The 10,659-nt window shown below is 42.6% G+C and overlaps 1 protein-coding gene across 2 annotated transcripts; it reads right to left on the bottom strand.

The window, feature by feature from the left end:
* Positions 1 to 7,418: 7,418 nt before the first annotated feature.
* On the bottom strand, positions 7,419 to 10,289 carry LOC129596109 (uncharacterized). Of its 2 annotated transcripts, none has more exons than XM_055493290.1 (4): positions 9,240 to 10,289; positions 8,854 to 8,947; positions 7,936 to 8,633; positions 7,419 to 7,706 (listed from the first exon to the last, which is right to left on the bottom strand). In XM_055493290.1, the coding sequence occupies exons 1-3, from the start codon at positions 10,057 to 10,059 to the stop codon at positions 8,153 to 8,155; spliced, it is 1,395 nt and encodes a 464-aa protein (XP_055349265.1). In that variant the 5' UTR covers positions 10,060 to 10,289; the 3' UTR covers positions 7,419 to 7,706; positions 7,936 to 8,152. The 2 variants fall into 2 exon arrangements, with proteins under 2 accessions (XP_055349265.1, XP_055349266.1); XM_055493291.1 differs by lacking the exon at positions 7,419 to 7,706 and adding an exon at positions 7,715 to 7,854.
* Positions 10,290 to 10,659: the final 370 nt, after the last annotated feature.

Raw genomic sequence — 10,659 nt, 5'->3', positions numbered from 1 at the left:
TAATCGGCGCAGTCCAGCTTCTCCGCCCAACAAGCGCAAAAATGAAAAAATGCGCGCTGATCGGAGCTCCCATTTGTGCCTCCCTGAAAAGAAAATTACATTGCTTAACATTTCGAAAACTTAGGAAAATACTGCCAACCTTGGGCATGGCTTTCGAAAAGGCAAGCTTTTGATTGCTTGCCGCTTCTATCGACGGACAGCACTCCAGAAAATGCAGACGTATTTCCTTTTTTTTGCCGTTTGGATCTACGTACGCGGACTTGAACTTATCACCCATCACAAATGAGTCCACATAATTGCTTTACCGGGGATTTTATCCACATTAGCTCGTATTTTGGGCGTTGCACCACATGCCATATCCCATCCGATGCAAAGCGGACCAGTAGTTTGTCTAACCATAAGACCACATAAATTATCAGAACGGTAATCAGAGCTCTGATTATGCAGAGCGCAACAGTCAATTAATCATAAAAGGTTTGAAGCTCAATCAGTTTATGCTAATGAAACTGAAGATTCGTGAACCAGCAAGAAACTGTGGAAAAATTTATGAAATTGTTAGGGACGTTCAGGCAGTTTTTATGAAATAACATCCTCTCATTTTGATGAAAAGGCTTAGGAGTTCGGGCAACGAAAGGGAAGAGCATCTAAGCGAGAGTAACTCTAGTATGATAATTACGGCAGCATGACCCGGTTCCAGACGACAAGAAAGTCAATCTCCTGATCGACTCTCTGGGCCCACACCCATTTAAACGGATTGTGGCCATGTGCCGTCCCCGGAAGCCCACGGAGCTGTCACTTACGGAGCTGGTGTCCAATCTTCAAAAGCATTTTACGGCATACACATTCCGAAAAGCCCAGATTGCGAAGTTCTTCCAAATAAAGCAATAGAGCGGCGAATCCTTAGAGGATTTTGCAGAAAACCTCTTCGAAGTACATCTTGCTGCAGTTTCAGCGGTACCCAACTCGATGACACCATGTGTACTGCATTCATGAATGGACTGCAAAAATGAATTCACAAGAGCACACATGATGCCAAAAGACCTACAAATGTGCGAGGATACCTTGGATCTTGCGTCCAGACATGAGGCCAGCCAGAAAGAAGCGCGACGGTCCAGTGAATCCTCCAATACGGTCAACAGAGTTTACCAGCGCGCCGCCCTTTCCAAAAAAATTCCTCCGATTACAAATGTCGGAGTTGTGATTCACATTCACAAAAGCGTGACGAATGCCCGCACCGTGACAAACGATGCAATCGTCGCGGACGGAAAGGTCACCGAGAGGTTGCATGTGAAACCGGTATGCGTACGAATACGATCTTTACAGACGAAGAATTCGGCGCATATTGGGAATGTGAAAAAATAAAGTTCAAGGTTATCAGTATAGTACTTCAGTTATATTTTCTTTCACTTTACCTGCTGATATCCATTTGTACGTATGTTCAGATTCTTTTCTGTACGTGGGGAAGGTGTAATGTCGTACTGAATGACTTTATATTTCTTTGTTGTACTTCTGCCGCAGTAACAGGGATCTGTGATATTGTATTATCTCTCTATTTTTATGCCATTCTACATCCGGGCTGGTTGCTGTTCATGTATTATTAAGATACAGTGATACACGTACTTGAAGACGTGACAATTACCAGTACCTTCGTGCAGCCATTCGTAATTCGATTATTGATTCCGCTGGTGGGTGGTAAATTTCGTCGTGCCACCGTATCTACTGGCATTACATCCCCACTGCTGCAGGTGAACCGTTTCCCTCATCGGCTGTCGATTCCTACGAAGAGAGATATGCTAGAATGATTCTAAAGTGACTCTCCAAAGAGGGAAATTTTGTTGAATTTGTAGATTTCTTCGCTGAATGCTTGCAAGTTGCAACATATTCTTCGTCAGTTACTGAAATCGTCGACAGAATATCAACGACAGGGGCATGTATCTTTGTTTTCAGTCAAACATTCAGAGGCCGAAGTGACTTTGTGTTTACACACAGATGGTGCTGCCAGAGTTTTAGACAGCCCCAGCGGGAGACAAACAACTAATTCTGGGCCCTTTGCTACAACCTTTCGAATAAAGGGAGATTTATTACAATTTCTGCCATTGAGAAACTTCATATCTTGGATTTTAGGAACCAGTCCGTGGTGCGGCGCAAAAGCTGTTCAACGCAAGGATATGTCTGCAACTTTTCGAGCATAACCCACTTTGAACGTCTTCTGTTGTAGCACAAATCAAGTAGACCTGCGCTGTCTTATGCACACGTTTTCTTCTTTTTCGCCTTGCTCGGAGCATTCGATCACATTCCACACCATGATTCATATATTTGCGGAAAGGCCGAATAGCGAATAATATCAGAAATTTGGCCTTGGTATACCTATGCTGTTTTAGCTTGGATTTTGGTAGTTCTGAGTCATATTAAATTCGTAAATTATTTGGATACACTTTTACCAAAAAGTTTGTGATCTCCTTCATTTCTGTTTTGTCAGTCGGGTATCTTACGACCGTTTTTCCTCTGTAGCCATACTTTCCTTTTTCGATCCATTCCAGGGTAATGCTTGTGAATAAATCATTTTTTTAGTGAATATTTCTTTCATATACATATGTAATACCAGTTCTGGTTCCGTACCGTCAGCTTCCAGATTTCGTTCTTTGTTTTCATTGGCAATCAGTATGCGGTGTACTTCAACAGAACAGTTGGCACAGATTTCTACAAAGAGCCCTTTCGATAAGAAACTTTTTGTGCAATCTGCCGAACAACGTTGTTCAAGCGCTGCACCCTGTCGAGTCCTCGTCTATTCTTTGGCCTAACGAAGAAATAACGAAATTCGGCATTGGGATATAGCTGAAAGGTCCAAAAAATATGTAGATGGCTTACTTCTTTTTTGGATAATTGCGGATAATTTGTGGATGTTCTACGGTAGAAATGCGTTAGGCGTGTAACGATCATGGTAGTCACGAGTGAAACCGATCGAAACACAAGTGAAACCGTCTTGCAATGAAATCACAAGCCGCAAAGTGATTAGGATGCTCACGCAGTCCCGCACATAAACCGATTAATGTGAATTGTCGCAATGGTTTGACAGAGCTACTGGCTATTGGAAGTAGTGGTATGGAAGGTGTGGGTGGGGCTTGCATCGAAGCAATGGTCGCAGTCTCGCAGACGTGAATTCATCGATTGGGACACGGTGACTAACATTTGTCCGCGTTGTAATCGCCACAGCTAACACGCGAGCCCTGCGACAGAAAAGTTTGAAACGAGCAGGAATAAGCTGAGCAGGAGGTGCTGCAGAAGTAGCTGGCTTTTGGTGCTGAGGAAAGAATATTGCATAATGATTAGGATCAAAACAAATAAAAGCAGCTATACGGTCGTTTCGCGTATATATGAAGGATGCAGCAAGACTAGCAACGGTCCGCCTACGGGGTGTAGCAGGAATTAAATGGAAAACGTTAGCCATTACAGCAGAATCTTCCGTAAAATTGGGAGATTTCGTTAACGTCGGGAAAGGTCATGCACTCCCAGTAGTGGGAGGGACAACCTGGTACGCAGGAACTATTGTTCCTATACAGCAGTAATGTCTCCACCGTAATGTAATGTAATGTAATGCAGTAATGTCTCTACCGTTCATTTAAACGGAAATGTCGCCGCGCAGGTGTATCTTATTTTGTTTGTTGATGACAAAAACTAATCATAGGTCGCGCTGCGTAACGTAAATAAGGAACAACATGTTAGGCGCAGATTTACATATTATATTTTTCCCCCCAAATATGCTTATAAAAGCGCACACCACGGAAAAGTTTTATGCCATTGCGGTGAGCTTTAGTTACTGGAATTTTAAGATGATCCGCCAGTGATTTTAAGATGATCCTGGCGTCTTTCAAATAAGCTTTAAAAATTTTCAGTAACACGCCGCCCTGTGTTACAACTGCTAGGAGTGTCGTATATTTATTTCGTCACCCGTTCGCCCTTTGTGGCAGAACGGGATCACAACCAGTTCCGCATTCGTTGTCTGTCGGAATGCTTCGTTGGCTGTTTGTCTACTGCGGTCGACCGATTAATTGGCGTGTAAAGGCTTTGTAGAGAATTATGTGATTGACGTGCTGGAAAAAAGGACTACTTCAAAAGCATCACCTCGCCACTGTGGGTGTGCAAGCACATACTGGTGCGCGGATTCCAGAATAATTTTTATTGTCACTGATTGTCACTTACGTCGGCTATCGTACAGCTATCGAGCACGGTTATCATAAAGTAGTTGTTACGACGGTCGTACGTACGTCCTTTGACGTTTGCACTTTGTGATCCAAAAACCATTAAAATCCGCACTCAAACGCGAGTATTCACACAAAACTGAGATTGCAATCACCTAATCCTGTGAAATATGGCACTGTATCCTTCCCAGAACTATTGTTGTCTTTACAATTCTCACTGTTCTTGCTAACACTGAATCCGGTCGAAAGATGATTAAGTCGCCCCCACTAGTGGATTGAATGAGCGGATTCATCGCAATGTAAAAGGGAGGTTGTGAACTTGTGGGTATGGTAACGTCATTAATGAGTACAGAATGGTTCTTTCCAAATTTTCCACGAGAAAATTTAAGACTTTTCTTTGCAGTTTGCTTTTATAAATTCTCGGTAAAAGCAGCTAGTGTACTTCGTTGTTTGTCTTTAAAAAAACTTTCTTAGTTGGGCGCGCGCCTCAGGTAGTTTGCTTTGCCACCACAAAGTAACAAGTCGAAGCTCGATACCGAAGAGAAAAGGCTAGCACATTACTGATCTTCATGTGTATAGTCAGCGCTTCTATCATATTTTAACTAAGTACATAGTAGACTTAATAATAATATTATTATTGCGCAGTTGAACATATAGATATTATGTACATTAAAACTGCATTACGGTTAATGCTTACTCGCATAATGATATTATCGTAATATACATCGTAATATCTATATAAAAATATAGTTTCACAAATTAGCAAAAACTAATTTGCGTAATTGCGTAATACGGCTTATTAACTATTAATACTGGAAAGTATAACGGTATTAAGCAAACAATACTTATTAGCTGCTATGCTACGAATGGATGCGCCGCCAGGAATTCCGTATTTTGCAGCTCCGAAAACTGTCCGAAATGGCAGTTTTGGTGCTTCTGCTTGAAACGGAAAACTTGTACCTTGTGCGCTACAAATGGAAAACCGTCTAACATGAATTTTTACATATACGAAAAAAAATATCTTCAAAGATGCTCTTACACAAAAGAGTAGAGTAAGTATTCTAAAGTTAAGGTAGTACTAAATTTTTTTTACCAATAATTAATGTGCTGCTTATAAGTAATGTGCTTATAAGTAATGCTGCTTATAAGTAATGTGCTTATAAGTTAATGTGCTGCTTAACTGAGTATTCCGCGCAACTGATTGTGTTACTAATACAGGGGTGCTACGCCAAGTTGGGACAGTTTTTTTTCAAAAAATTACTGCATGTCTGCCGTCGTCTTTAAATAAATAAATAAATATTTTTTACTTGAATGCCGAAGGTGTTAGGCATCTGTTGAACCAGAGATCTCTACATTAAGAACATGCTTCAAGTCCCAGGGAGGGGAAACTAAAGCAGATCAGCTAAAAAACCGTTAAACCCGTATGAGTGCCAGCTTTTCCCACACCCATTACTGTAATGTTTTTAAAATTCTGTTGAGTCCGTAGTCCTAAGGTGATAAACCACAGCTGTTTATCTTCCAGTTCTCTTGTAGGAGGTGCTTGGCAACAGTCGATTTCAGTCAAGCCTCTATGACCTTTGCAGTGCTTCCGCGAGCACTATCAAAGTGAAGGGTGACCTTATTTGCGAGCTTGTCGCGCAGCCGCAGAATGCCAGAGAAAGCTGTTTCTGATGAAATCTCGTTCCCCAAAGCACTAAGCGTCAGCTTCAGGTTCACAATCCATATAGGAAGCCGAAGACACCCGGCTCCAACAAACTTCAACAGCCACCATGACTTTTTGTTGTTGCCGCTTTGCTGGGTTTTTTTCCAGCTCTTCTGGCGCTTCTACCTCCTCGCCTATGAGGCAGGTATTTCTCGGCACACTAAAATCAACTAACCGGACCTAGAATTTATTCACGAAAAGTATCAGTTTTAGGTTTTCTCAGTTTATGCGCTAGGCAACCACAATTCTCTGTAGGCCATTTTTAACATACAAGTCTATGGGATATACCCCTTGCTGCAGCGCTAAGTCAACCACTGAATACGAAAGATTTTTGTCCCGGCCCGTGACAAATAGCTTTTGGGACACTCAACAGTTAACAGAAAAGTTCAATTGGCGAATTTGTTAGAGGGGCAGGTATAAGCAGTCCAAAAAGGACTACTGCCTCTTCCCAGAAATCAATGTTCGGCCCGCTACTGACAGCTCAAATGGCGCCGGTTTTAGTTTTCCTGGATTTGCAATAAAAAGAAAGTCCAAATGCAAAAACGGAACCTTACAGGATTATTTGGCCGTTGTTTAGAAAAGTGCCCCAATTTGGTGTAGCACCCCTGTAATTCGCTTTAATTGCGAAATTCAACCTCCTTTAGCAACTTGTTTCACGGCAAATAAAACAACAAAATTCTGTACTCACCTAAGACCGGTCCGAGATTCACCTCTCAGAAAATTCAGTTTTTTCGCCTGAAGAAAGAGTATGCCTAGGGCGTGCCTATATTGATAGGCTGCCCGTATTTAAATGTAGTAAATGAATTTATATCAGCAAGAAGGCCGAAAAAAGAAATGCTAACGTCGTGGAAAAAAAATGTTTGGCCTACTCTGTAAATTTTTCAAACCATTCTGTTATCGCAGTAATATTAAGAACAGTATTTGCAGGCGATACTTTAAATTTACCGTCGAAATTACAGCAGGGACGGAAGTGGCAATGAAAAGAACCAGCTCTGACAAAACCGGTGGAAAAAATGCAAAGTAGTACTCGCCATTCTGTTTTGGTTTTCCCAGTTATTCATTGACTTTTTTGACTCTTGTTTCTCTAGTTAGTTTACATAATTGTAACTGCTTGTACAACAAAAAATATACCACATGTCTATTACTTCAAATGGCAGCGAGGCAAAATAGGGAAACATACTTTTGGTACGCCCTTTGTACTTACGACTCGCATCGCAAAACAAAACAAATAACTATGGTGCTAATGTTGACCTTTCCAAAACTTTCTGAAAATATTTTACAATACAGTACCGAGTTCCACAACTTGAATTGTGGAATTAGGAAAAAATATTCTTGGTATAAAGACACAGAAATCGATGAATTTACTAGAAATCTAAATAAAGTCATAAGATTACGTTACAGAATTTAAAAAGCTGAAAATATTTAATTCACATTTTTTTTAGAATGCCAGAGTACGGTTTTAGCCGCTGCTTTAACAATTGAACTTAGTGAACAACTGGTTTAACAAAGAGCACCGATCAACAAAAACGGAACCTTTTATTCACCGGCCTGTGTCCCAGTTTCCCAAAGAGTACCACGTCAGTACAAATTTGTCAACATGAATACGCAGTTTTTTGTCACAGTTTCACTGTTAACTCAATAATTTAGCAAGATCAGCACCGAGTTCAACGGGAAAAGACAGAATGAAAGTGTGGACGCGGGCAAGTATAGTCAGTACTACATTTCCCATGGGTAGGTTATCGAAATCCCTCAAATCCAAGCCATTCCAGAACTGTGCAGGGTCCGCTGCTTCGCATACACCAAAGCTACAAGAAAAACATTCCATGCATTGATCCCTGTATAGGTTATAAATTGCCTCTACCGTTTAAGACCTATCTGTATAAGCAGACGACGACCCATCACCCATGTAAGTTGAAAACGGAAAATTCTTTTCTGATTTGTTCGAGTTTGAGCCTGCGTAGTGCGTACAGTGTTATTTTGCAATGGCGCAGCCACAAAACAGGGAAAATGCAAAGGTAACAGAATTCAACGTACAGCTGAAGCAGGTGCCGCAATCCATTCCAGTCATCCCCAGGATAGGGGAACCGCTTAACCCAACCGGCATGCAGTTCTTTGATCTGACGCTTAACGGACGGATCGACAGGTGGGCAGCTGCGCTCCAGCGCTTGCTTGAACCGCATCAGATATTCCGCATCGCTTTCGCTCTGATCAAAATGCAGCTTGGGTATAGCAATGATTAGGCCGTTCCGCTTCATCGGTCTGGCAGACTTTTGCGTTCGAAAAGGAAAAGGGCACCTTTCCCGGCACCGCAGTTGATTACTGCATTCAGCACTATTATACGGCGACAGATTTTCTTCATGAAAAGCAGCTGAAAATGGATCTTTCGCCGTTCGGACAAATCAGGAGTATATCTGTTGTATAATCCGTATGGCGACCTTACAATAGGTGCCCAATAATTTTTAACAATAACCAAAGGAAGTATTATCCTGTTTATAATGAGTACATCAACAACGAGCGCAATAACGGGATCAACGTTATCCATCCGATAACTCATGTTAACTAAGGCCACCGTTTTTGTTTTGGCATTTACGATCCGATCGAGCAGCAGTCCGAGCCGGTAGCCTTCCGTCTCGGCCCGCTGCTGCAGTTGCAGACTGAGTGTGCAGAAATCAATGGTAACGTGTGTCGATGATGCCGGGTCGCGGAGTAAAACGTTCCATAGCTGGCACACTCTACAGAAAACCGCAGTCTTATTTTTACGGGCTGTAAGTGACAAGTCGCACAGGGAAGTTCAAGGGTGCGTTTCGCATTCCAGGCGAATCTACATAGATTTGGGATGATTGCCCAACTGCACGAGCAGCCGTTTGCCGCGGTCACGCCCCTCAATACGTACTTCGAGTGCTAAGTAATATCCAGATTAAACGCAGACAACATAACGTTATAAAGACTCACCGCTTTAATTTTCCTTGCGAAACAACATCCAGATAATACATGACTGTGGACAAAATTTCTGGCAGCAGATGGGGAAGCGTCGGTTCATTTCCTCCTGAAATAAATGCAGAAACAAAATTCCAGTGGTGTTACAGTAGCATTACGAACCGTGTGCGATGTTAGCAGCATTTCAAATGCCGCGACAGTTAGATTGGTTTTTGAGCGCCGATTTACACTCCTTTTTTATATATTTGTTTCTATACATTTTAAGTCTCTTCTTAATGTTTTTTATACAACAATATACAGTTTTATATGTTCCTTAAATCCAATGAACTTTAAGATTATTTGAGCAAGATATGATCCGCATTCCGCAGTACCGCCATGCTGAGGGTTTTGTATTTGTTTACTTGCAGCGGGCGAAGAGAGAACCGCGATGCTTGGTAGCGATCGATGGCGGAAGTTGCGTAAATCAGCAGCCGTTCGGGAAGCATGGAGCAAATATTCCTCGATCCCGGCGATAACTTTCCGCGTGGTGGCTGTCAACCAACAGGTCGACTGCAGGCAATCGACGCTCACGGTGTGGGGAAAGCTACACTGGATACGCATAATCAGAAATACGATTTCCCCGTCTGTGAGTTTTACGAATAGACGATCGCGACCCTGACCCGACTGGCGCTTCCCCTGGCGAAACCCCAGATCCAGTATCCGCTCAATATGCCACTCTTGGATACTACTCAACGCGCGCAGCTTCGCCGAACGATACACTACTTTCTTAATGGGCAAGCGGCAAATTCTGTCGATCATGGGATCACTGGGTAGCCGTGGAATAACCTGCCAGGAATGGACGACACGAACACTATCTTGTGTCTGGAAACTGTAACACGGATGATCGAGGAAGGCATAGCACAGGAACTGATTGGCGTAATTGCAGCTGCACTCTAAAAACGCCGGGCCAAAGACGTACGGCCCATCCGCTTCCCGGCGGATGGCCACATAGACCTCGCGGGACAGTTGTAGTGTTATACTGGGTTTGTCATGATGCCACACACGTTGCATGGAAACCCATTGCGGTGCGATGCGCTCGCAGTCGAAATCGATAAACACCTGATCGGCAATAATGTCCTGCAGATATCCCAGAAAAAATTCCTCGTCGCTGGTTAAATTCACCAGGACGGTGTTGCCCAGATTAAACCGACCACGTCGGGCGCCACAAGAAAAATAGGACATTATGGCTTAATTCGAAAGCTGGTGAAAAGGCAACGCCACAAGATTTTTACTGCGCTTTTGTGATTTAATCCGTGCCTTTACATGTACAGATGAGATTCTGGGCAGAAAAACCAGAATTAGTAGCAACGGAAGCGCTTGAAATTTTATTAGGAAAAAACCTAAGAGCACATTCAAACCAAAACATCTTGCCAGTTGAGCACAGAGTAAGTAATGGTTTAGTTGAAAGCCATACTGACTTATGTCAGCATTGCAGTCTCTATGTATCACATGGTGCACAGCGTGCACCGTATAAACGATCGTAAAACTGCCGCATGACACAATGCCATAATTACACAAGAGGCCGGCGGGGTGCATAGACTGCAGACATACAGTAACTACGTGCATGTACGGTACTGTTATTAACATATAGTACATAATACCCGGCTGCTGCAGTCTGAAAATCAGGTTGTGTGAGATCGATCGATGCATCATGTCTTGCACCCACAGCATGAGCACGTTACATGAACGGATTGTAGCATACAGACCGTGAGCTACAGTTTCACATCTGTTCAGCCGAATTTCTATCTCATTTTTATCTGTCATTTGGACCTTTGGAGTAGG

The sequence above is a fragment of the Paramacrobiotus metropolitanus genome, unplaced genomic scaffold (assembly GCF_019649055.1).
Source record: "Paramacrobiotus metropolitanus isolate TYO unplaced genomic scaffold, Prichtersi_v1.0 Parri_scaffold0000086, whole genome shotgun sequence".
Taxonomy (NCBI): Eukaryota; Metazoa; Tardigrada; class Eutardigrada; order Parachela; family Macrobiotidae; genus Paramacrobiotus; species Paramacrobiotus metropolitanus.
This window is presented reverse-complemented; position numbering and strand designations above follow the sequence as displayed.